This window comes from Pristis pectinata, chromosome 35 (genome assembly GCF_009764475.1).
Source record: "Pristis pectinata isolate sPriPec2 chromosome 35, sPriPec2.1.pri, whole genome shotgun sequence".
NCBI classification, from domain to species: Eukaryota; Metazoa; Chordata; class Chondrichthyes; order Rhinopristiformes; family Pristidae; genus Pristis; species Pristis pectinata.
Genome location: NC_067439.1, coordinates 9757942 through 9784885, shown reverse-complemented (window position 1 = coordinate 9784885; position 26944 = coordinate 9757942). Strand labels below are relative to the sequence as shown.

Here is a 26944-nt window from a genome sequence, read left to right as displayed (position 1 = left end):
GACCTCTCACACTCCAGTTAGACCTCTGACCCTTCACACTCCAGTTCGACACCCTTCTGACTCCTGGCACTCTAATGTAATCCTGCCTAATTTCTCATTGCCCACTGACCTGGTCCAGTCGCTTTCTGTGACCTCCACAGTCCAGTATTCCTCGTTGCCTGAGTTCTGACTCAGTGTCCACGTTGAGGACAGTTCTGAACTGTGGTTCAGCTGGGTTCTGATGCTGGACAGTGGTGTAAATCCACAGCCATCAGTGACTGTGGGAGACTTGCGTGCGCACACACACGCACGCACGCACACACACACACACCCCCCCCCTGTCAGAGAGAGTTGCTGAATTTATTCTCTTCATTTAGGATCAATCTCTGGATCAAACTTCAGGTTATTCACACAGTACATCCAGTCCTGGGAGGGACAGCAGGTGAGAAGATCACCTCAGGGCTGATGGGAGCTGGGAAATGTGTCTGGAGAGGGATCTGTCTCTGTCTGAGTTTGTGTGTATGTCTCATGGTTGTGTATATCTACATGTGAATGTGTGTGTACATGTGTCTGTGCACAAGCACTCTACCTGTTCGTAAATTCATGCTGTTTATATTGATGTGTGCGTATGTTTGCATGTGTATGCTTACATCTGTTGAAGCATTCACATCATTGTGGGCACTTATCTTTGTGTCCTTGTGTGTGTTTGCATTACGGATGGGTTTGTGTGCATCTGCATTTGTGTAGGCATTGTGTGTGTAGGTTTATGTGTGCCTACATGTGAGTGTATGCATCACGTGTGTGTTTATGTGTGCCTGTGCATGTGTATACATTACATGTGTGTGTTTATGTGTAGCTGGGTGTTTTATGTGCATTATATTGGTGGGGTTATGTGTGTCCACGTGTGAATATGCATTATCTGTGTAGGTTTATATGTACTTAAATGGGCATTTATGTTACAAGCATGTGTTTATATGTATCTGTATGTACCTGTGTATTACATGTGTGTTTATGCATGCCAGCATGTGCCTGTGCATTACATGTGTGTTTGTGTTTGCCTGTCCATGTGTGTTACATTTATGTGTTTGTGTGTGTCTGTGTGTACCTGTGCATTACGTGTGTGCCTGTGTGCACCTGTGCATTACGTGTGTGTCTGTGTGTGCGCTGCTGGTGTTGGTGGCTGTACAGGGGCTCAGACTGAGGGTGACTCGGTCACACAGTGGGACCTGACTCTGCTCGTGTCTGCTTGCAGGAAGAAAACTTTCGACTCGGATGACGATTACGATGATATTGCCGTGTAAGTGACGATTTCCGTGTGGCTGAGTGCGACAACTGTGGTATACCTGAAAGTTAACTCATCAACTTCCCAATTAACACAAGACAATTGACATCCACACTGTGTACCCGACTCACCAGGGCCCAGTGAGGCAGTGCCTGGGGGGGAATGTCCTGTGGAGTCAGGACAACCTGCCCAGACCCCAGCAAAGGTATCTCAGCTACCCCAGCCCAGTGTGTCCTGCTGCTACGGGGAGCTTTGCACCTCTTCATCCCTCCCTGTGAGGACTCCTGCCTCCCTTGGGTGAGATTCCTGCCTCCCCACACCTTGTTCCACCCTGGGGGTCAGTGGTCTTGCTGGGGAGGTTGCACTGCTCCAGTTACTGCGACGTTCCACAGATCCTTGGGTTACACCTTTCCCATGGGAAGCTTGCATCCTCTGCCTTTGCTTTCATTGGATCTTTCCGAACCATGGCCCGGAGGTCCAGATTCTGTTGGAGAAGTCAGCAGCTCTGGAGGGTGAGACCAGGGGGTGGGTGGGGGGAGGGAGGGGAGGGGTCTTTTTGGGTTGCGGGTCAGAGGGTGATGCCACCTTCCCCTCGAGTCAACCCTGAGGGAGCAGAATGAGTCCTGCGCCTTCTCCAGTGCTTCTGTCTTCAGTCTGGAATCACCTGAGTTTTAGGTGGGGACCTTGTGAAGACACCCCCTCCACCCTGTTCCCACATCGCCGGTCGGACATAAACCCCACACCAGACAGCACAGCTGGAGCCATTCCGTGAAATTCCCCCTTTCCCAAATGTCAGTCTGTGAGGATCTCCCCGTCTGCCTGTCTGTTCCCTTCTGTCTCTCTTATTGTCTATTTCTCTTTCTCATTTTCCCTCCCCCTCCACCCCCCGCCCTGCTTTGCACTCACCCTCTCCTCCTGTTCGCCCCCCCCCCCCCCATCTTTCTCCTTCCTTCTCTCAGTCTCTCTCTTTCATTCTCAATCTCTCGGTCTGCCATTGTGACTCTTTGTCTGCATCTCCCACTCTGTCCATCAGTCTTCTTTTGCGTGTCCATATGTGTGCGTGTGCGTCAGTGTGTGTGTCTCTCTCCCCCACATCTGTAAGACTGCATTTTAATGCCTTCTATCTTTGAGGAGGGAATCCTGATCAGTTCAGGAACAGCCGAGCTTTGGAAAGGGTGAACTTGCTGTGGCTGCTCCTGTGAGTGCGACTGGCGAGAAGGTGTGTGTGTGTGTGTGTGTGTGTGTGTGTGCGTGTGTGTGTGTGTGTATTTGATTCTGAGTGTGTGTGAGAGTCTGTGAGTGAGTGTAATTGTAGTGTGCACAATTGTGAGCGCACGTGTGTGTCTTAAGTGTGTGTGACTGCGCGTGCCTGTGTGTGTGAGGCTGAGGTTAACTTTACTCCTGTGTTACAGACTGACCGAGAGCCTGCGGACTGACAGCCCTCCACCTTTACCGCCTAAGGTGAGCTGTGAATCCAGCACAGGGCAGAATAGCCCTTCGCAGGGTGGGATGGGGCGGTGGGGGGGATGAAAATTTGTTGAAAACATGAATATCGGAAGAAAACAGGAAACCACCCAGAGTTTATCTGTTGGAAGATTCTAGAATGCCCGGAGACACGTGGAGACTGCTGCTATTCCCAACTCATTCAGTGATGAGGCATCAAGTGGCTCCCATTGAATGCACACCACCCCCAGCAATGGCCAAGGGGAGTGGGCGACTGATCTGAGCCCAAGGTCATGCCATGTTCTGAGCCCTGTCTAGATTCCTTTGGCTGCTGAAGCTTGTGGGATCACCCTGTGCTCCCAGGGAACCCCCTCAGAAAGCCAAGGAGCTCATTCACCAGGCATGTGTATCCACATCAGTGAGCACAGGCAGGTCTGGGGTCAGTAGAAGGTCACAAGGGAGGTGAGGATTTTACTGAACACCCGAGAGGTTTGGAACTGGCTGCTTGAAGGAGGATGTTGTGGACAGAAACCTCATCACACTTAAACAGCTGTCTGGTGGTCAGTGCAGATTCGATGGGCCGAATGGCCTGTTTCCCTGCTGTATCCGGCCATGGCCCCAGGAATACTCTGGTGTGGACTCAGTTAGAGGTTGGGATTAGAGTGGAGATGACAGGCGGAACTAAACTCCCTATGGTTCGCCATTCGAAAGGGGGATCTAAAATATCAGGCAGGGTGTTAAGCAGGGCGAGGAGGAGGGTATTCAGGGTGTCCGTCATTCAATGAGACTGTGGCTAATTGCCCTTCCACTCCATTCATGCCCCCTGCTCCCGTTCGATGAGCTGGGAGAGTGGGTGCCAAAGGGGGAGCTCATGAACCAATCCCAATCCCACTTCTGGTTCTCTCCCCCACTGGAGAGCTGACGGGGTCTCTGTGGATCCCCTCAGTGGTGCGGGAGTGGGACTCTGTACCTGGTGTGTTGACCCCTGACACCCCACCCCACCTCTCTCTCTCCCCCTGACCCCGCTCTATACCTGTACCTGGTATATTGACCACTGACACCCCTCCCCCCTCCTCTCCTCCCCTCCTCCTCTCTCCCCCCTTCCCCCTCCCTCCCTCCCCCCCCCGTACTTGTACCTGGTGTATTGACCCCTGATATATATCTCCCCCCTCTCTCCCTCTCTTTTCCCCTTTCCCCCTCTCTCTGACCCCGCACAGCCCAAGTTCCGGACCAGTTCCGAGGACAGCCTCCCGGAAGAGGAGAAGGTGAAGACCGTGGCCCGCCACCCACAGTGCACGCGTTTACCGACCTCACTGGTGCGCTGCTCCAGTGGCCCGCTGGAAGCCTCCAGGAAGCCAGCCATGGGGCCCTCCAGGAGCCCTGTCCACTCTGCCATCAACGTCAGCAGCTCAGGTACCCTTTCATTTCTCTGCCATTCGGGATCACTGACAGGGCTATAGTTCCCTGAAAGTGGCGACACAGGTAGACAGGGTGGTGAAGAAGGCGTCTGGCACGCTGGCCTTCATCGGTCAGGGCACTGAGTACAGGAGTTGGGACGTCATGTTACAGCTGTACAAGTCATGGGTGAGACCACTCTTGGAGTATTGTGTGCAGTTCTGGTCACCCAGATATCGAATGGATGTCGTTATAGGGTTCAGGAAAGGTTTAAAAGCAGGTTACCAGCACTGGAGGGCTTGAGTTATAAGGAGAGACTGGGGCTGTTTTCCCTGGAGTGAAGGAGGCTGAGGGGTGACCTTATAGAGGCTTATAACATCATGAGGGGCAAAGGTAAGGTGGGTGGTCACAGTCTTTCCCCCAGGGTAGGGGAGTCTAAAACTAGAGGGCACAGGTTTAAAGTGAGAGGGGGAAGATTTAAAAGGGACCTGAGGGGCAATTCTTCTCACACACAGAGGGTGGTGGGTATGTGGAACGAGCTGCCAGAGTAAGTGGTAGGGGCAGGTGCAATTGAGACATTTAAAAAGCATTTGGATGGTTACGTGGATAGGAAAGGCTTGGAGGGGTGTGGGCCAAATGCAAATAAATGGGACTGGCTCAAATAGGCATCTCGGTCAGCACGGACGAGTTGGGCTGAAGGGCCTGTTTCTGTGCTGGATAGCTCTTGGACTCTGTGACTCTGTTGCTGTGGAGAAAGTGGTGGTGAGCTGTCCTCTTGAACAGCCGCTGTCCCTGTGGTGAAGGTGCTCCCTCGCTGCCACTGGGCAGCGAGTCCCAGGATTTAGACAATGAGATCCAGTGATATATTTCCAAATCAGGATGGGGTCTGAATGGAGGGGAAGGTGCAGGTGGTGGTGGTGTTCCCATGGGACTACTGCCCTCGTCCTTCATGGGTTTGGGGGGTGCCTCCGGATTAGCCCGGGGGAGGAACTGCAGTGTACGTTGTAGACGCTGAACACTGCAGCCACTATGCTGGTGGTGGGGAGAGTGAGTGCTTAGGGTTGGGGGGTGGGACGCTAATCAAACAGGCTGCTTTGTCCAAGATGGTGTTGAAATTTGTGAGTGTTATTGAAGTGACACACATCCAGGCAAGTGGAGAGTGCACTGAGCTGTGACTTGCAGATGGCGGAAAAGGTTTGGGGGGAGTCAGGAAGTGAGTCACTAACCAGAGAACACACAGCATCTGACCTGCTCTTAGAACATAGAACATAGAACACAGAACAGTACAGCACAGGAACAGGCCATTTGGCCCACCATGTCTGTGCTGACCATGATGCCAATCCTAAGTAATCCCACCCACCTGCACCTGATCCACGTCCGTCCATTCCCTGTCCAAATGCCTCTGAGATGTTGCTGTCACATCTGCTTCCACCACCTCCCCTGGCAGTGGATTTCAGACATCAACCACACTGTGAGGGGAGAAAAGTTCCTTCGTAAATCTTTAAACTTTTCCCCTCTCTCCATAAAGCTGTGCCCTCTAGTATTTGACAGTTCAGTTCCATGCTGGGAAAAAGACTCTGATCTTCTACCCTCTTGATGCCTCTCATAATTTGTAAACTTCTATCAGGTCTCCCCTCAGCCTCTGACGCTCCAGAGAAAACAGCCCAAGTTTGTCCAACCTCTCCTTATAGTTATAACGCTCTAATCCAGGCAACGTCCTGGTGAACCTTCTCTGCACCCTCTTCACATCCTTCCTGCAGTGCAGCAGCCAGAACTACACACAATGCTCCCCAACTGTGGCCCAACTTCTTCCAATCTAGTACACTGCAGTCAGTTTGTGTGACTGGTCTGGTTGAGTGTCTGGTCAATGGTGACCCCTAGGACTTTGGTGGTGGGGCACCCAGCATTAGTAATGCCATTGAATAGCAAGGGTCGGTGGTTAAACTCAATTTATTAGAGATGGTCATTACCCAGTGTGAACATTACTTGCCACTCATAAGACTACAAGAACACAAGGAAATTGGAGCAGGAGTAGACCACTCAGCCCATCTAGGCTGCCCCGCCATTCAATATGATCGTGGCTGATCTGCCCCAGGCCTCATTTCTTCTCTTCTGTGCCAGCTCCCCATTGCCCTGAACTCCCTGATCTTTCCAAAGTATATCTACCTCCACCTTTAATGTTTCAGCCTCCACAACCCTCTGGGGCAGGGAGTTCCAGAGCCCCACCAGCCTCTGCAAAAAGAAGTTTCCATGTCCGTCGATTTTAAATGACTGACTCCTTATCTTGTAACTACATCCCCTTGTTCGAGACTCTCCCAGTGATGGAAACACCTCGGCGTTTACCCTGTCAAGCTCCCTCAAGATCTTATATGTTTCAATAAGGTCACTCTTCATTCTTCTAAACTGCAAAGAATACAAACCCAATCTGTTCAGCTTCCCTTGATAGGACAACACTCTCGTCCCACACATCAGCTCTTGTCTGAATGTCGCTCACTACAAAGAGTGAAATTCCATTCTAACAATGACTGCAGGCATCCACAGAGCATCTTTCGGAAAATCTCTCAGGATGCTTCCCAGGGGCTTGAGTCAGACAGAAACCCATGCTGAACCACATCAGAGGAGGATGGAAATGAGATGTTGGAAAAACTCAGCAAGTCAGGCAGCATCTGTGGACGTGAAATAGAGTTCATGTTTGAGGCCTGGAAAGGTTAGAGTTGTATCAGGTTTTAAACAGCAGAAAGTTGTGTCAGTCAGTGGGTGACCCGGGCTTACAGCAGTAAGTCTACAGCAAACAAATGTCGAGTCACACAGTAAACAATCCTTATGGAGAAGAGGAAGATCACAAGACAAGGGAGCAGAAGTAGGCCATTCGGCCCGTCGAGTCTGCTCCAAAGAAAGGAAAGGGAAAAGGGAAAAAGGAATGAGAAATGAGGGGAAAAAGTCCGCTCCATGAGCTAAAGGAAAAAAAAACAAAACACTATTCCTTTCTAGCCCCAGTTTCCGGCCTTATCCCTCATATCCCTTGATACCTTGACTAATTAGATACCTATCTATCTCCTCCTTAAACGCCTCCAGTGATCGGGCCTCCACTGCTGTACATGGCAAAGAATTCCATAAATTCACTACCCTCTGGCTAAAGAAGGAACTACAACAATTTCTCCCGAAAAAAGCAGAGTAATGTTCCTAGAAAATGCAGTGAATAGAGGACAGTTACATATAAATGATGATTATGTATAAATGATAGTTATTAAATTCGTCAACTGGATAAGGACAAGGATAGGAAAGGTTTGGAGGGATACAGGCCAAACGCAGGCAAATGGGATTAGCTTAGATGGGCATCTTGGTCAGCATGGACCAGTTGGGCCGAAGGGCCTGTTTCTGTGCTGTATGACTCTATGACTTTATTTCCACTTTAACTGGGAGTAGCATTATCATGAAATGCAGCCTTTAAGCAAGTACAATAAAACTCTGATAGTCTGTGAGCCAACTACTTGGAACTCCCGATGGTTCAGCCTCTGGCTCCAGGTGATGTTTGCCACTCTCCCCGTCCGCTCACTGGGTCTTTGGTTTCCCACACTCCCTTTAAACTTAACGGGTCCACTGGAAGGTGTATTCCACTTTGTAACATCTCAAAAAAAATTAAAAGTATGTTGAAGCATTATTAGAATAAGATCCGATTGTCCGGAAAATTTGCCATTCCGTCACCACTGGAATCCCGAGCATGCTGGATTATCGGAATCGTATTGCTCAGGGCCAAAGAAGAGAGAGATGGAGGGAGGGAAGGGAAAGTCAGTAACTGGGTGAAAGGTTGGACGGTTAAATGACAGGCTGGTGCAGAGTGAGGGGGTGGGGTGTTACAGAAACAATGACTGATCAGGAGGAATTGTAGTCATTAGCAGGAAGAGCTGAACTCGGGTGTTAAGTCCAGTGCTGTTAGTGTGGCTGGGGGAGAAAGGAGGTCCTGCTCCTCAGACGTTGTTGGACCAGCGTCAGAGGCTGAGGGCGGGGCTGGCAGTGGGAGGAGCAGTAAAGTGACAGGAGTCGGGAAGGCTGTTGGAGCAAATTGCTAGAACCCCAAAACAAAACCGGAAAATGTTGGAAGAGTCCGGCAGGGTTAGACAGGGTCAGTGGGAGAGAAAGAGGGTCGACGTTTCAGGTCACGGACGGGAAAAATGAGAAGGCCCAGTGCAGAGGGGAAAAGTGCAGATCAGAGTTGTCAAGTGAGCAATTTCTGTAACGATTAGAGGACGGAGGGAGAGGGAGGAAGGGGAGCGAGAGAAGGAGCGAGAGAGGAAGGGAGAGAGAGAGGGGGGGAGAGAGAGGTAAGTTGGTAAATTTATTTGGCAAATTGGTTTATTATTGTCACATGTACCAAGGTACAGTGAAAAACTTTGTTTTGCATGCCATTCATACAGATCATGTCATCACATCAGTGCAATGAGGCAGTACAAGGGAAAACAATAGCGGAATGCAGAACAATGTGTTACAGTTACAGAGAAAGTGCAGTGCAGGCAGACAATAAAGTGCAAGGTCATAACAAGGTAGATTGTGAGGTCAAGAGTCCATCTTATTGTACTAGGGGACCATTCAGTAGAGGGAGAGAGAGGGAGCTTTTACCTGAAATTGCTGAACTCAATATTCCTGAGGGTTGCAATGTGCCCAGTCAGAAGGTGAGGCTCGGTTCCTCGACCTCAGCCTGGGTGAAGTTGGAGTACGTTAGGAGCTGAGGGCAGGGAGGTCAGCGTGGTAGAGGAACGGAGAATTAAACTGTCAGGAGGCTGGGAAACCAGGGTTGGCCTTGTGGACTGAGTGGAGACAAAGGTCACCTGGTGTGTGTTTGGTTTCTCCAGTGTAGAGGACACCACATTGTGAGCACTGGGTATAGTACACTAGATTGGAAGAAGTGCCAATAAGTTGGTGGAAGGAGTGTTTGGGTCCCTGGATGGTGGTAAGGGGTTGAGGTGAAAGGGCAGGTGTTGCATCGGAAAGATCCGTGAGAAGGTGAATGGTTGGTGAGGCGGACGAGGGGAACAGTGGAGGTCTGAAGGGAGTGGTCCCTTCAGAGGGAAGGTGAAGTTGTGTCTGGTGGTGGAATCTCATCGGAGGTGCTGGAAATTGTGGAGGATGATCCTACGAATGTGGAACTGCGGGGGTGGAAGGTGAGGTCAAGGGGAACCCCATCCTTTTTCCTGTTGGGTGGGGAGGAGCTGAGAGCAGGTGAGGGAGAGAGGGGATACCATCTGAGGGCCCTGTCAACTGTGGGAAGTCAAGGTTAAGGAATGAGGAAGATATCTCAAAGGATTGATGTGGAAAATCTCATCATCGGAGCTGGTACAATAGAGGTGGAAAACCTGGGAGAACGGGATGGATAAGATAAGATATCTTTATCAGTCACAAGTACATCAAAACACACAGTAAAGGCATCTTTGCGTAGAATGTTTTAGGGGCAGCCCGCAAGTGTCGCCACGCTTCCTGCGCCAACATAGCACGCCCACAACTTCCTAACCCGTACGTCTTTGGAATGTGGGAGGAAACTGGAGCACCCGGAGGGAACCCACGTAGACACGGGGAGAGCGTACAAGCTCCTTACAGACACCAGCCGGAATTGAACCCGGGTCTCTGGCGCTGTAATAGCATTACGCTAACCGCTACAAACCGTGTATGGAAGGTGTAGTTTTTAAGGAATGGTTTAATGGAAAACAGAATGATGAAGAGGGGGAGAGGTTTAGAGGTGGACAGGAACCATCGGCCGGAGGGAGACAGCCTGCAGTGGGGAGTGTGGGCAAAGGATGATGCACAAGGATTGGAGCAGATTGAGATCTGAGGCTGTTGGAGAGCAGGGGCTGTCCTGGTGTGAAGGGAACAGTGAAGGAGGGATGCGTTGCTGGTCCACATGAAGAGTCTTGACCCAAAACGTCGACTGTCCATTTCCCTCCACAGATGCTGCCCGACCCTCTGAGTTCCTCCAGCATCTTGTGTGTTGCTCCAGATTCCAGCGTCTGGTGTCTCCGCGATGCTGGAACAGTTTCGGGGAGCCTGGGGTGAGGTCTGCATGGGGGAGGTTGTAGACAGAAGAGGTTGGAGACCAGGGGAACGGTGGGGTGGGGTCAGAAACAAGGTCGGGGATTTCAGCAGCAGAGGCTCGAGCGGGGTGGAGGGGGAAGGAAGGAGGAAGCAAGTATTTGTGAGCCTCGCGATGTCCCAAAGTGCTTCACAACTCCTGAACCTTACTGCTCAACCATACACAGCAAGATTCCACAAACAGCTGGAGGACAGGTGACCAGATAAGATGCTTTACATCCACTGAGTGAGCAAATTAAACTTAGCCACTGTGTGAGGGGTTAACACCTTCAGACATGACGGGCTAGAATCTTCCAAATGACAGAGCAAGAGGGCTGAATACTGTACTGGGAGCACTGGCCCAGATTTTGTTCTCCCCATTGAACCCATGACCTAACTCAAGGTGAGACTGACGTGGTAATCCATGAGGTGGGTTGGCTCCTGGAACCCCTTCTCTTGTGGTTTTTGGGGGGCGGGGGGGGGGGCGGTGTTGGAGAGGCAGACTCGGTACCTACCCTCTTTGACCACTCAGCCCAGCCCCTCTTGGGATCTCCTGGCGTCCTGGGTGTGAGAGGGGCCGGTTTAATTCCTTTCCGTGTCTGCTCTGCCAGATCCCAGCCAGTGGGCGAGTCACCTTGCCAGGGACACAGGAGCAACCCCGCCACTGCTACCTCGCAGGAAGGAGAAGAAGGAGAGAGCGGTAAGGCTCATTGTCTGCGATACACCAGCACCCGGCTCCCAGCCACTGCACTGCACCATGAGTTATGGGCATCACAATAATAGCTGCATGGGTCCCCTTCCAAGAAGTATTCATTATAGCGGCTTACACCCATCACAGTCTCTCTAACACTAACTCCTAATTCTCCCCGACCTTACCCACTATTCAAAGAACGCCCACCTTCCGGGATAATCCAGGAGCCCCCAGGAATTTCCCCAGGCACTGCTACATAGAGCAGTACAGCACGGATGCAGGTCCTTCGGCCCAACCAGTCCATGCTGACAGACATGCAAAGCTGTGAAACCATTGTTGTTTCTCACATTTCCTTATGACACAGGAGGCCATTCAGCCCACTATGCTGTCCCATCAGTCCCAGTCCTCCACTGTAACCCGTTCTTCCCCCACATTCCCGTCAACTCCCCCCCTCCACCCCCAGACTCTACCACCCACCCAAGGGGCAATTTACAGCAGCCATTCACTCCACTAACCCCGCACGTCTTTGGGATGTGGGGGGGAAACCAGAGCACCCGGGGGAAAACCCACGTGGTCACAGGGTCACTGGAGCTGGGAAGCAGCAGCACTACCCACTGCACCACCTTGCTGACCTTTAATTGAGGAGCTGCGTTCTTAAAACTTCCTTTGATGACTTTCGGGTATTAATTCTAAAGATATTGGAGATGGGGAGACATGGAATCGGGACACAGGAGAATGATTCAGCCTCTTGTGCCCACAGTGGCTAAAAAATTGGTTTAAATTAAGCCCATTCCCATAGGCCTGAAGGTTATGGGTCACGAAAACATCATCCAAGTTCTTTTTAACTATGCTTAAAGCTGTTTGACTGATGGTCAACAATTGCTCAGTGGGTCAACAGGATTCTTCATGTATTCAGTGATGCAGTGGGTAGAGCCACTGTCTCCTCGTGCCAGAGACCCGGGTTCAATCCTGACCTCGGGCGCTGCCTGTGTGGAGTTTGCATGTTCCCCATGTAACCGCATGGGTTTCCCCCGGGTGCTCTGGTTTCCTCCCGCAGCCCCAAGACGTGCGGGACGCTAGGTTAATTAGGCCGCTGTAAATTGCCCCTAGTGTGTGGGTGAGGGGTAGGATCTGGGGGGCAGGGATTGATGGGAATGTGGGGAGAATAAAATGGGATTAGTGTAAATGGGTGCTTGTTGGTTGGCACAGACTTGATGGGCCGAAGGGCCTGTTTCCGTGCTGTTTGACTCTCCACAATACTTGGTTTGCTTTCCATTTGGGATCCAGAGGTGACAGATGAGTAGGGAGACCATGGCGAGGTGGTTGGTTTAGCAGCTGGGTGGACGTTCATACGATGAGAGAAATGCAACCGCCAGAGCTGGTGGCCCCATTATTCCCTCTGCTATTCAACCATGAAAGGAATTACATCGCCCTGGTCATTGGGATTGTTCCCCTCCCTATTCCAGAGACAGTGAGATGAAATATATTGAGAGCATCATGGAAAAGTTTTAAAGCTGCCTGTGTTTCATCTGTAGCTTTTTAACCCACAAAGAAAATTTGTTCTGTGCACATTTGAAATGTCACCACATTTTCCTCGGGGAATCTGACCATCTCGGTTCTGAGGGCTCTGTTCAGGATGTCATGTGAGGCTGCAGTCCCACCAGTTGCCTCAGTGTGTCATTGCTGCACCATTCTGAGACACGTGTCCTCAGTGCCATCCGCTGGGACTTGGCCATACTGCAGCTGCGGGTAAAGTCCTGGAAGGTGAACTCTCCCTCTCCACAGATGCTGCCTTACCTGCTGAGTCTTTCCAGCATTTTCTGTCTTTATTTTAGCTTTCCAGCATCTGTGCTTTTTTTGCTTTTTGAGTAATGGAGCCTGGGGTGGTTGATCAGCAGATTGTGACTGGATCATATAATCTGTTCACTCTCCTTAACCTTCCCAACAAGGGATGGCAATTAAATAAGTAACAACAAGGTAATAAAATTGTGTGTGTGTGTGTGTGTGTGTGTGTGTGTCTTTATGTGTGTGTGTTTCTCTGTGTGTGTGTGTGCCTTTATGTGTGTGCCTTTATGTGTGTGCCTTTATGTGTGTGTGTTTCTCTGTGTGTGTGCCTTTATGTGTGTGTGCCTTTATGTGTGTGTGTTTCTCTGTGTGTGTGTGTGTGTGTGTGCCTTTATGTGTGTGTGCCTTTATGTGTGTGTGTTTCTGTGTGTGTGTATGTGTGTGTGTGTGTGTGCCTTTATGTGTGTGTGCCTTTATGTGTGTGTGTTTCTGTGTCTTTGTGTGTGTTTCTGTGTCTTTGTGTGTGTGTGTGTGTATGTGTGAGAGAGAGAGAGATGATCTGATCTTGGAACTTTCCGGATTTCTGGATGTTAAAGAATTTTGAAAGAGGGACCTATAATTACCGCTGCACAATATGAAGACATGAATCAGTGAGCCCTTCGAGCCCCCCTCACCATTCAATGTCGTGACTAATCCAATTGTCAACTTAGCTCCACATACCCACGGTGACCTTTCACCCCTTCTCAAGAATCCACCACTACTGCCTTAAAAGTATTCACTACTTCCATTGCCTTTTGAGACAGAGTTCCTCGCAAAGTGATCACCCAATCTGTATTTGGATTCTCCAGTGTAGGGGAGACCACATTGTGAGGACCAAATGCAGTGCAGTAGGTTGGATGAAGTGCGAGTGAATTGTTGCCTCACCTGGAAAGACTGCCAGGGTCCCTGGATGGTGGGAAGCAGAGGGGTGAAAGGACAGGAGTTGCATCACCTGTGGTTGTGAGGGAAAGTGCCTTGAGAAGGGGGGGGTGGTTGGTGGGAACGGAAGAGTGGACCAGGGTGTCAGGAGGGGAACGGACCCTGCAAAATGCTCACCTTCCACCCCACCAGCCTCCACTTCAACAGATGGTCGTGCACAATTTCTGCCACCTTCAAAGAGATTCCAGCGCCAGACACAGCTTCCCCTCTCCTCCCCTTTCACAGGAACCACCAGGAGAGATTGAGCAGATGTGGGCCTCTATTCCCTGGAGTTTAGAAGAATAAGGGGTGATCTCCTGACACAAAATTCTTTCAGGACTCGACAGGGTGGATCCAGAGAAGTTGCTTAACCTGGTCAAAGAGTCTAGAACTAGAGGTTACGGTGTCAGAACGAGTGGGGTCAGCCATTTAAAACTGAGACGGAGAGAAAGATCATCACTTTGTAGTGAGTCTTTGATGTTTCCTACCACAGGATCAGTGGGGGGCTCAGTCATTTTTCTGAAAATGAGATAGGTTTCTGGATGTTAAGGGATTTGAGATATGAGGACAGGGCAGGCAAAGTTGAGGTAGAGGATCAGTTGTATTCTTGATAAAGTGCAAAACAGGCTCAAAGGACCTGCTCGTTCTCCTGATTCTTATTTTCTTACACCTACTCTCTGTTTCCTGTTAGCCAGCCAACCTTTGGTCCAACTCCAACCCTGCACCATGAGCTTTTATTTTCTACCAGAACTTCTGATGTGGCACCTTATCAAATGCCTTCTGTACATGCACCTGTTCCCCTTTATAGAAATCAGGTTACTACAGAGTGTTCCACTTAATTGGTCAAATACAACTTCCCTTTCATCAAACCATGTTGACTTTGCCTGATTACTTTGAACCTTTCTGAGTGCCCAGCTATAATATCTTAAACAAGAGCTTCAAATATTTTCCCTGTGTCAGATATTAATCTAACCAACGCGTAGTTTCCTGTTTTCATTTCTCCCTTGCTCTTTGAATAAATGAATTCACTATTTTCCAATGGAACTTCCCCCAAATGTAGGGAATTTTGGAAAACTAAGACCAACACCTCAGCTATCCCATGAGCCACTTCTTTTTGGACCCTTGAATGAAGTCTGTCAGGATCCGAGGATTTGTCAGCCCACAGCTCCGACACTTTGTTCTGTTCCACTTCCCTGGTAATTTTAATTTCCCTGAGTTCATCCCTCCCGCCCAACTCCCATATACACTGTTTCTGGGATTGAACGTACCCTCTACCATGAAGACAGATCCTAAACACCTGTTTAATTCTGCTACCATCTCCTTGCTTTTCATTATCACTTCCCCAGACTTCCTTCCTCTGGGACCAATGGTAACTTTGTTATCTCTCGTCTGTAGAAACACTGACCATTTTTACATGTCTAGTTAGCCCTGTCATTTACTGTAATTTTGATTTCCTTATTAATCTTTTCCTCCTTGCCTTTTTTTTTATATATTCTGTCCAACCTTCTGACCTGCTGCTTATAGAACATAGAACAGTACAGCACAATACAGGCCCTTCAGCCCACAGTGTTGTGCCGACCTTTAAACCTCACCTAAGACTATCTAACCCCTTCCTCCCACGTATCCTTCTAACTTAAATTCCTCCATATACTTATCTAGTAATCTCTTGAATTTGACCAATCTACCGGCCTCCACTACCACCCCAGGCAGCGCATTCCATGCCCCAACCACTCTCTGGGTAAAAAAAAACTCCCTCTGATATCTCCCTTGAACTTCCCACCCATTACTTTAAAGCCATGCCCTCTTGTATTGAGCATTGGTGCCCTGGGAAAGAGGCGCTGGCTGTCCACTTTATCTCTGCAATTATGTTTTTCTATATATTTGATATTATCTTTAACATTTTTACTTAACCGCATTTACTGGGTTATCCCCTTGAAATTTTTCTTTCTCATTGGTTCTTTGTCCCACAGCCTTTGACAACCAGTGAAACACTTTGCAGAGTCTGTTCCGTCCGTTCGCATCATTCACTTCAGTTTTACATTGCATAGAACATAGATCAGTACAGCACAGGAACAGGCCCTTCGGCCCACAATGTTGTGCCAAACCAATTACATTGGTAATAAAATGTCCAACTAAACTAATCCCTTCTGCCTACACAGTCCATACCCTGCCATTTCCCTCACATTCATGTGCCCATCCAAGAGCTGCTTGAACATCCCAATCGTATCTGTCTCCACCACCACCCCAGGCAGCGCACTCCAGGCACCAACCATTCTCTGTTAAAAAAAAACTTGGCCCACACATCTCCTTTGAACTTTCACCCTCTCACCTTAAATGCATGCCCTCTGGTATTAGACATTTCAACCCTGGGGAAAAGATACTGGCTGTCTACTCTATCCATGCCTCTCATAATCTTATAAACCTCTATCAGATCTCTCCTCAGCCTCCGCCGCTCCAGAGAAAACAACCCAAGTCTGTCCAACCGCTCCTCATAGCACATGCCCTCTAATCCAGGCAGCTTCTTGGTAAACCCCTTCTGCACCCTCTCCAGAGCCTCGGCATCCTTCCTATAATGGGGCGACCAGAACTGAATGCAATACTCCAGATGTGGCCTAACTAAAGTTTTATAAAGATGCAGTATAACTTCCTGACTCTTGAACTCAGTGCCTCGACTAATGAAGGCAAACGTACCATATGCCGCCTTTACCGCCCTATCAACCTGTATAGCCACTTTCAGGGAGCTATAAATTTGGACGCCAAGATCCCTCTGCTCATCAACACTGTTAAGGGTCCTGCCATTAACAGTGTGCTGTCTCTTTACGTTTGATCTCCCAAGGAGCAATGCTTCACATTTGGCCGGGTTGAACTCCACCTGCCATTTCTCCGCCCATATCTGCAGCTGATCTATATCCCGCTGTATCCTTTGCCGGCCTTCTACGCTATCCGCAACATCACCAATCTCCATATCATCTGCAACCTTACTAACCCAACCATGTTCATTTTCCGCTAGGTCATTTACTTACACCACAAACAGCAGAGGTCCCAGTACAGATCCCTGAGGAACGCCACTAGTCTCAGACCTCCAGCTAGAGTAAGTCCCCTTGACCACTACCCTCTGTCTTCTGCAGGAAAGCCAATTCTGAATCCAAATGGCCAGTTCACCATGGATTCCATGCTTAATCTTCTGAATGAGCCTCCCATGAGGGACATTGTCAAACGCCTTACTAAGATCCATGTAGACAACATCCACAGCTCTACCTTCATCAATCACCCTCGTCACCTTGTCAAAAAACTCAATCAAGTTAGCAAGGCACGACTTGCCCTGCACAAAGCCATGCTGACTGTCCCTAATTAGACCATGGTTTTCCAAATGCTCAGAAATCCTATCCCTAAGTATCCTCTCCAGTAACTTCCCTTCCACTGATGTGAGACTCACCTGTCTATACCAGGATTATAGTTACCAGGATTATCCCTGTTTCCCTTCTTGAATAATGGATCAACATTAGCTACTCGCCAGTCCTCTGGGACCTTGCCTGTGGCTAGAGAGGACAAGAAGATATTGGTCAAGGCCCCAGCAATCTCATCTCTTGCCTCTCTCAATAACCTGGGGTATATCTCATCAGGCCCTGGGGACTTATCCACCTTAGTGCTCTTTAAGAGACCCAACACTACCTCCTCCTTTATCTCAAAATGCCTTAGCATATTAGCACGCTCCACACTGATCTCCCTATCCTCCATCTCCTTCTCCTTGGTAAATATGTGAAGTACTCATTAAGGACCCCACCTACATCCTCCGCTTCCAAGCACATGCTCCTTCCTTTATCCTTGAGTGGTCCTACCCTCTCCCTAGTTATCCTCTTGCTCTTCATGTATGTATAGAATGCCTTGGGATTCTCTTTAATTACTTGCTAAGGACTTTTCATGGCCCCTCCTGGTTTTCCTAATTCCCTTCTTGAGTTCCTCTCTGGCTTCTTTATAATCCTCATGTGCTCTGTTTGCTCCTAGCTTCCTAAACTTTATATACTTTCTCTTCTTGACTAAATTCACCACCTCTCTCGACATCCAAGGTTCTCTTACCTTGCCATTCCTTGTCCTCTTCATGTCATTTGGAGATTTTGAAATGATGTTCAAGTTACCAGTGCAGAATTGGCCCTGGTTCTGAATTCCCTTTATGGAATCACAGAGTCACACAGCACAGAAACAGGCCCTTTGGCCCATCATGTCAAAACTGACCTTCAATCACCCATCTATACTAATCCCAGTTACTAACACTTAGTCCGTAGCATTGGCGATTCAAGCACTCATCCGACTGGTCCCTCAGTATTATGGGATTCTCTGCCTTCATTTCTCGGTGTGTTCCAGATTGCAACCACTCTCTGAGTGAAAAAATTCTTCCTCTGATCCTTACTACTCCTCACCTTAAACCTATGCTCTCTGGTCTTAGACACTGCCGCCCTAGGGAAGCATTACTCACTATCCACCCTGTCTATGCCCCTCATAGTTTCGTACACCTCTGTCAGGTCCCCCTCACCTCCTCTGCTCCAAGGAAAACAAACCCAGCCTCTCCAGTCTCCCCTCATAAGATGCTCCTGGGGGATCTCCTCTACACTGTCTCCAGTGCAATCTGGTGTTTATTGAGACTCTTGTGTTATTGAGACTGCAGATGCTGGAAATCTGGAACAACACACACACATTGCTGGAGGAACTCAGCAGCTCAGGCAGAGAAATGGACAGTCGATGTCTAGGTCTGAAACATCGGCTGTCCATTTCCTTCCGTAGATGCTGCCTGACCTGCTGAGTTCCTCCAGCGTTTTGTGTGTGTTGCTGGTGTTTATTGTTTCATTTTTTTTGGGATCTGGGTATTCCTGGCAAACCAGCATTTATTGTCCATCCTTACTTACCCCTTGAGAAGATGGTGATAACTGTGCGGCTTGGTGGGCCCCATCGGAAGCCCTCTTTAAAATTCAACCACAACCCCAAGGAACATGAGTGAAAACTCCCCTGTTCACCTGGTTTCCACGTCCAGCTGTTACAGCCTCTTTTGTTCCATGGGCTCGCTCTGTGTTTGCTCTCTGTACCGGCATACAGAAAGAACAAAATGCTTTGGACCTCTCTGTGGGGACAACATGACTCAAGATTTGTTTTGCCTCGCAGGTAGCACCCGAGTCTGAAGCCCCTGTTGTCCAGAAGGTGCAGGTGAGTGACAAACCTGCTGACAGGTGGGGATGACTTGTGGGGGTGGTCACCATTTTATAGACTGAGTGGAGAGGGGGTTATCCACCCTGTGTATGGCTGAGGGGGGGGATAGGGAGGGTTCACCATGTGGGGGGAGAGGGAGGAGAGAGAGAGATTCTCCTCATGCAGGGGGGGGAGACCATCAGACAAAGAAGCAGAATTAGGCCATTTGGCCCATTGAGTCTGCTTCACTATTCGATCATGGCTGATTTATTTTTCCCTCTCAACCCCATTCTCCTGCCTTCTCCCTGTAACCTTTGACGCCCTCGCTAATCAAGAACCTGTCAACCTCCACTTTAAATATGCACGAAGGTAGAGAAAGGGAGAATGATGGAGAACGGGGTTCACCCTTTGTACGGGAAGGTGAGGGGATGTTCTCCCTGTGTAGGGGAAGAAGGTTCTCCCTTTGTAGGGGAAAGAGAGAGGGGTCTTCACCCAGTGTAAGGGAGAGAGAGGTGTTCTCCCTGTGCAGGAGGAAGAGAGATGAGAAGGGGGTTCTCCTTGTGTGGGGGGGAGAGAGAGGGCTGTTCACCTTATGTGGGGAAGAGGAAGGGGATTCATCCCATGAATGGAGGAGAGAGAAGGGGCTCTTCCTGTGGACGGGGAGAGATGGAGGGGTTCACTCCATATAGGGACAGTTGGACGGGATAGTGGACTTCACCCTGTTTGAGGTAGGTGTGATCTACTGTTTTGGGCTGGAATGGGGTGGGGGGGGGGGGCGGAATGGGAAGGAGTGGGTGGAACTTGGAAAGGTATCCGAGTTTAGTTCTGAAGGCTGCCATGAGTGGGGGAGGGGAGGAGGTCCTGTACAGGATGGGATGGGGGTTTGACGTTTTGGGGCTGGGTGACATCAATTAGTTTAAACTGGAACATGGAACGTAACGGGGAAAATGGGAAGAGGTTCAATCTGTTCAACACAGGGCATGGAGGAGAGTTTCATGTGGGACCTTGACAAGCTTCGTACAACTCCAGGGAACACCCTCCAATCTTAGTGGTCTTTGCTTGACCCTGGGGGTCAATGTATTAATCTCGGGGTCAAAGTGTATCCTGGGGTTGGAGAAGGAAGTCTCTGTTTTAACTTTGGGCTTTGGTGGTTGTGTCTGGGGTTTCTGCTTGACCATGGGGTCCAACCGCATTAATTCTGGGCAGTAACATGTCACACCAGTTTGGAAGGGACGTGATTGGCCACTGATGCTGACCCCAAGTGGAATATCTCGTGCAGTTACTGCCACGTGTACCCCAGAAATGTAGCAGTCATCAGATATGCTTGTGTTGCTCACTGTGTAGGGTTTATGTTTCAGGTGGAGGTTCCATTACAGAAAGTGTTTAATGGCTGTCCTTTGAAGATTAATTGTGTAACATCATGGACGCACCCCAACACCAGAGGTAACGTCTGCCTGTCAGTGTAGCTCGGACTGACTGTAATCTGTACTCAATTCCATCGGTGTACTTCAAGTCAAGTGTTTACATTGTGGCTGGGAATGATGCTGAGAAACAGAACGAGATTGTAACAATGCTCAGGGTGACGCTGTGGCAGTGATGGCCATGGTTAACTGGCTGGTCTTTGTTTTACAGCCCAGCACCTTATACTGGGGTCAGAGGAAGGGATTTACACCCTGAATCTAAATGAGCTGCAAGAGGCCACATTAGAACTGGTAAGGCCAAGCCTATTCACTCTCACAAATGTATAACATTCACACCTACACACACATACACATAGGCACGTGCATATACACATACACATGCGCGAGCGCGCGCGCGCGCGCGCGCACACACACACACACACACACACACACACACACACACACACACACACACACACACACACACACATTCATACACACATCCATTAATTCACAAGGATATACTCATTCATATTGACATGCATGGACGTATTTAAACTAACATCTAAGTTGTAGCTATACTTAAGTTTTTATTGTGCATGCTTACTGTGTGCCACATGTATAAAGTGTGTGGCCTTAACTGTGCTTGCTAACTCTACGTTTCTTGTGCATATATAAAACTTTGTGAGCTTTGTACACGATATCTTGTGTAGATGTTGCTAATACATGTGGTCCCTGCGTGCAAGTGCATGTGTGCAGTCATGCATTAATCATATGTGTTACTCATTTATGTCTGTTTTGTTTGTACATAGTCTGTATTTCCTGTCTCCATGTGATCATTGTCCATATGTCACATACATGCTTTACCTGTCTGTTTGTTGCCTGTGTGCATCTGATGAGTCACTAGTTCTTGTTAATTACTTGTATCTGTGTGTAACTTGTATTCATTACCTATATTTGTGTGTGATCTGTGTCTGAATGCAGTGGCTGTATCTGTGTACTTGTGTGCATTGGCTGTGTCTATCTGCATTACCTGTCTTTCTGTCCATGTATAATCTGTGACTGTGTGTCCGTTGCATCTGTTGAGTTGCATGTATGTAACAGCTGTAATATGACACTGGCTGACGCCCGAACCCCTGTTTCATGTCTCACAGCTGTATCCAGGACGATGTATTTGGGTTTACATTGTCAGTAACGTATTAATCAGTATTTCAGGTAAGACTAATCTCGTATGGAGACCTCCTTTATTGCAACTCTTCAAAATAGCTTCTCTAAAGCAAACAATTGCACACTTAAGGAAGGGCGTGTGCAGATATGAAGCTGAAATTTGGGTTGTATACAGCCTCAAAACTTCCCCCGTATCGAAAAAGCTAACCACAACGTTTCAGTTACAGCAGGGTTATCACATTACTGTAGAGAACATTGACTCAACACCAAAGCTGGAAATTCTCGGTGGGTCAGCTGCTTTGACAGGGAGGGAGAAATCATGGAAATTTATGACTCAGAGGCCATTTGGCCTATTACATCGATACTGGGCAAAAAATAACCAATAGGCTGGCCCCACGTTCCAGCTTTTGAGTATGTCTTGCATACAGCGAAGGCTTTCAGCTTCCACTGCTGTCTGGCAGAGAGTCTCAAACCACCATCTCTCCCACCAGCACACTATTCTTACCCCACACAGCCTTCTCAACCCATCAAACCCCCCACCAACACCTTGTGTGTAAAGGAAAAGTTTCCTCAAGTCGGAGAATAATGCAGCATTTAAAATGGGACCTTTGGCTCATTGAGCCTACACTGACCATCGAACACCCACTTACACTAATCCCATTTTATTCTCCCCATATTCCCGTCAGCTCCCTTCCGATTCCACCCCTCACACACACCAAGAGGCCAATTTACAGTGGCCAATTAACCTACCAACCTGCACTTCTTTGGGATGTGGGAAGAAACTGGAGTGCCCGGGGGAAACCCATGCAGTAACAGGGAGAAGGTGCAAACTCCACACAGACAGCACCGGAGGTTGGGATTGAACCTGGGTCTCTGGTGCTGTGAAGCAGCAGCACTACCAGCTGCACCGCTGTGCTGTCCTAATCCTTTTTAACTAATCCTTCTGAAATCTATGTCACCAAGCTATTGAACTCCCTGTTAATGAAAATAAAACTTTCCGGTACAGTCTCGTTTGTCAGTGTAAAGAAACATGGTTCTTGTAACAGGGCAATGCCTGTCACCAGACCAGAGAATAGTCATGGAGTTATATAGTGTAGAAACAGTCCCTTCGGCCCAACTCACCCATGCTGACCAAATTGTCAACCTGAGCTAGTCCCATTTGCCTGCATTTGGCCCACATCCCTCTGAACCTTTCCTATCCGTGTACCTGTCCAAACGTCTTAATTGTACCCGCCTCTACCGCTTCCTCCGGCAGCTCGTTCCCCACCACTGTCCGTGTGAAAATGTTGTCCCCCAGGTCCCTTTTAAATCTTTCCCCTCTCACCTTAAATCTGTGCCCTCTAGTTTTAGACTCCCCTACCCTGGGGAAAAGACTGTGACCATCCACCTTATCTATGCCCCTCATAATTTTATATACCTTTAATAGGGTCACCTCTCAGTCTCCAATGCTTCAGGGAAAATCTGTCCCAGCCTATCCAGCATCTCCTTATAACTCAAGCCCTCCAGTCCCAGCAACATCCTTGTGAATCTTTCCTGCTCCCTCTTCAGCTCAATGACATCCTTCCTACAGCTGGGTGACTGGAATGGCGCTCAATACTCCAGGTGTGGTCTCACCAACGACTTGTATAGCTGTAACCTCACGTCCCGACTTCTTGTGGTGTAGCGGGTAGTTGGCACGTACAGAGACGTGGAAAGTGCAAAGACAGGTGATGTGGAGAGCAGACCACAGCAAATCCAATCCATTATATACAGCAACAAACTAACTGCTGGAGGAACTCGGCATCTGAATTCCAGCAGATTGTTTTTTGCTCCAGATTCCAGTCTCTTCACAATATGCTCACTGTGAAGATTTCTTCCTCTCTTTTGATCCTCTCTCACTGCTCCCCCTCTGTGGTGTCCACTGTTCTTCTACTCTCCACAGATGCTGCTCGACCCACTGGGTGCCTCCAGCAGTATGTTTGTTGCTCCAGATCCCACCATCTGCAGTGTCTGGTGTCTCCCTGTTTTATGTGCCAGACCTGACCCTTGTTCCTGGGACCTGCAGGATATTACACCCAGCCACCGACACCGGGTCTGACCTGGACATTCCCACCCGAACGAGGGGCTCCAGTTGTAGTCTCATCCACCTCCCATGTGCAGGGGTCACTGTCTGACGGTGGAAATGAAGCAAACTTGGAATTGACACCTGAGACACATCGAAGCATAACATCCCCCTTCCACTCCTTTGACCGGTCACACAGCCAAACTCTGGAGGGAGGCACCTTTTCAGTTTGTTCTCCATCATCCCTTTTGTCATTGAACCTTTCCTGTTTTTAACCCCATCATTGACCACACCTCTGGTTCTTTCCTGCCTTTAATAACTTAGAACAACTCTCTTTAAGAGTCCCCTCAGTCTTCACAGTGACCAACCCCAACTTCTTCAGTAACCAAACCTCCTCATCTCTGGGATCACTCCTCTGTTTCTCCAGTGCCTGTGGTGTGGTCCCAGATTTGGACATTCCAACTTTGGCCTAGCCAGTAACTTCGAAAGGGTTAGAATGTGTTAGCACTGTTATAATGCAAGAAACTTGGCAGCTGACTTCCGTGCAATGTGTCCCACCATCCCCGAGGGTTTATGCATGATCCACCCCTGAGCCTCCGTGTTCTGTCGTTATTTTATTTAGTTCACATTACCTCCCCTAACTCTTCACACCTTCCTACCAACATGAATCAATTTGAACGAAGATTCTATCAAAGAGTCTGCCTAATCCAAGTGGTATTCTAATCCTGACAGCACTGTGGGTACACCTACACGTCAGGGACTGCAGCGGTTCAAGAAGGCAGCTCACCACCACCTTCTCAAGGGCAACTAGGGATGGGTAATAGTTGCTGGCTCAGCCTGTGAAGCCCACATCCCTTCAATGAATATAAAAAAATAACTTAAAGGAAGATCTCAGAAATAACTGGGTGTTGGTGGACCCACAGTTATTGGTAGAGCCCAGGACCCCTTGTTGGAGTGGGGTGGGTTAAGAGAGTAGTATATCCTTTCTCTGAGATGCTGGCACAGTATCTGGGTTGGGGTTAACAAGATTTGGTTGTTCTTACAGGGAAAACGATGCAACTACACTCACACAGCTTGCTGGGGCTGTATGAACAGGCCAAGAAGGAGCAGAGGTCAATGGTTCACATTCCAACACATCGACTCTTACCCAGGTAAGGCTGAGCCAAGCCAAGCTGTGACAAGATAATGAACTCTGTGCCCCTTTGCAAAATGGACCAGGCATGGGGGAGCCAGGGAACTGGGACATTCTTCCCTCCGCTCCGTCTTGGCTGTTAACAGCCTGAGTTCTTCTTGGCTGCATACACTGGGAATGATGGTCACACAGCAGTTAAGTTACTGGACTAACGATCCAGAGATGTGAGTTCAAATCCCACCATGGCAGATCGTAGAACTATAGAGTCATACAACACAGAAACAGGCCCTTCAGCCCACCATGTCCTTGCCGACCATTGTATCCATCTATATTAATCCATTTGCCAGCACTTGGTCTGTAGCCTTCCCTGCCTTGGTGAGTAAAGTGCTTGTCTAGATACTTAACTGTTGTGAGAGTCTCTGCCTCCACCACCCCTCAAGCAGTGCATTCCAGATTCCAACCACCTTCTGGGTGAAAAATTACTTCCTCAGATCCTGTCCAAATCTTTCACTACTTACTTAATTGATGCCCTGTAGTTTTAGGCACCTCTGCTACAGGGAAAAGTCTCCTCCTATCCATAATTCTGTATACCTGTGGAACTTAAATTCAGTCAATAGTCTGGAACTTGGGAAAAAATCAACAACTAGTCTTAGTAATGATGCTCGACAACTACCGGCTTGTTATAAAAACCCATCTGGTCCACTAATGTCCCTCGGGAGGAAATCCGCTGTCCGTACCCAGTCTGGACTTTATTATGGGCTATGTAAAGGTATGGCAAGTATTGGATTAACAGTGTTGTGCTTACACATGTCTGTCTGTTCCCTGCAGGAAGAATGTAACATCCAGTAAGATTCCAGACACCAAAGGCTGTAGGAAGTGTTCTGTTGGTGAGTTGGTTACTATGCCCCTGCAACCTCCCTCTCACCAATTCCCACTCTGTACCCAACATTCTATCCTCTCATCCAATACCTTAGCTTCTCATCATAACCCTCCCCAACATAACCCACAATCCCATGATATACCCCATTCTAATGACTGTAACATTAATATTTCCCACAGCTCTAACTGTAACTCTGATGTACCCCCCCCCCACCCCCATTATTCCAACACTTATAACCCACAACCCTCACTTTAACATTGATAACTGGGCAGGAGGTACAGAAGCCTGAAGTCCCACACCACCAGGTTCAGGAACAGCTACTTCCCTTCAACCATTCGGTTCTTGAACCGACCGGCAAAACCCTAATAACTACAGTTTAGCAACACGATGACCACTTTGATCACTTTGCACTAAAATGGAGGGTTTTTTTGTTCTAATTGTGTTCTTTCTTGTAAAAGTTGTGTATAATTTATGTTTAATTTATATTTTTCTTGTGAATGCTGCTTATCTGATGCTATGTGCCTGTGATGCTGCTGCAAGTAAGTTTTTCATTGCACCTGTACACATGGACTTGTGCAGATGACAATAACCTTTGACTTCGATATACCCCACACCACTCACACTAATATTAATTTACCCTGCACCCTTCATAGTATCACTGACATACCCCACACCCATTATTGTAACACTGTTAGAGCCAACAGCCATGACGATAACATTAATGTACCAACATCCCTCACTGATTCCCTCCACACCCCACACCCATCATTGTAACATTGATACACCCCATCACACTCACTGTAACAGTGACACGCCCCATCACACTCACTGTAACACTGATGTACCGCAAACCCATTATCGTGACAGCATTATACCCCACACCCCTCACTGTAACTTTAATACACCCCACACTCCATGCAGTAACACTGAAATACTCCGCGCCCATTATTGTAACCATGTTAGACCCCACACTCTCACTGTAACACTGACGTACCCCTCAATGGAACTTTAATATATCCCGCACTGCTCACTGTGACACTGGTAGATCCCACACATCTCATTCTACACTGATATCCCCCTCACCCCATCAGTGTAACACCCAGCTGGTATTAAGCCCAGTTTCTGTTTCCGCAGTGCGGAACTCTCCCACAGGATGCTGCTACCTGTGTGGAGCGTTGGAGTCCAGTATCGTTCTCCTGCAGTGGTACGAGCCCATGCAGAAATTCATGCTCATTAAGGTGAGTGTTCCCACCCTGCTCCTCACTACTTGTTGCTTGCGATCAGCGTTCAGTGGTGTGTGAGCTGACGACCTGTGGCGCAGAGGTCACCGCCTCCTTTCTAGTGAGGCACAGGTTGACAGATGACCCTTCAGTGGGCTGAATTCACAGTAACCTCCAGCTAAACATCCAGGAGGTGGGAACCTGGGACTCAATCAATGATCATGAGATGCCTAGTTGGAATTTTCACCTTGGACTGGCTGATACATGTTAGGAAGCCAAATTTCCCACTGAATTTACTCAACAATATTACCAAAGTTGTTAAAGTAATTAAGCA

At 48.6% G+C, this 26944-nt stretch overlaps 1 protein-coding gene across 1 annotated transcript in view; it reads left to right on the top strand.

The window, feature by feature from the left end:
* The window catches only part of LOC127586321 (mitogen-activated protein kinase kinase kinase kinase 5-like), a 111544-nt gene that overhangs the window by 68133 nt on the left and 16467 nt on the right, over positions 1–26944 (top strand). Inside the window, exons 15-26 of the mRNA XM_052044163.1 lie at positions 357–421; positions 1232–1276; positions 2674–2722; positions 3922–4117; positions 10771–10859; positions 18747–18788; positions 20129–20213; positions 20403–20482; positions 21325–21385; positions 24424–24529; positions 25339–25397; positions 26525–26628. Coding sequence (XP_051900123.1) covers positions 357–421; positions 1232–1276; positions 2674–2722; positions 3922–4117; positions 10771–10859; positions 18747–18788; positions 20129–20213; positions 20403–20482; positions 21325–21385; positions 24424–24529; positions 25339–25397; positions 26525–26628 — 981 coding nt within the window. The remainder of the gene's footprint in view (positions 1–356; positions 422–1231; positions 1277–2673; positions 2723–3921; positions 4118–10770; positions 10860–18746; positions 18789–20128; positions 20214–20402; positions 20483–21324; positions 21386–24423; positions 24530–25338; positions 25398–26524; positions 26629–26944) is intronic.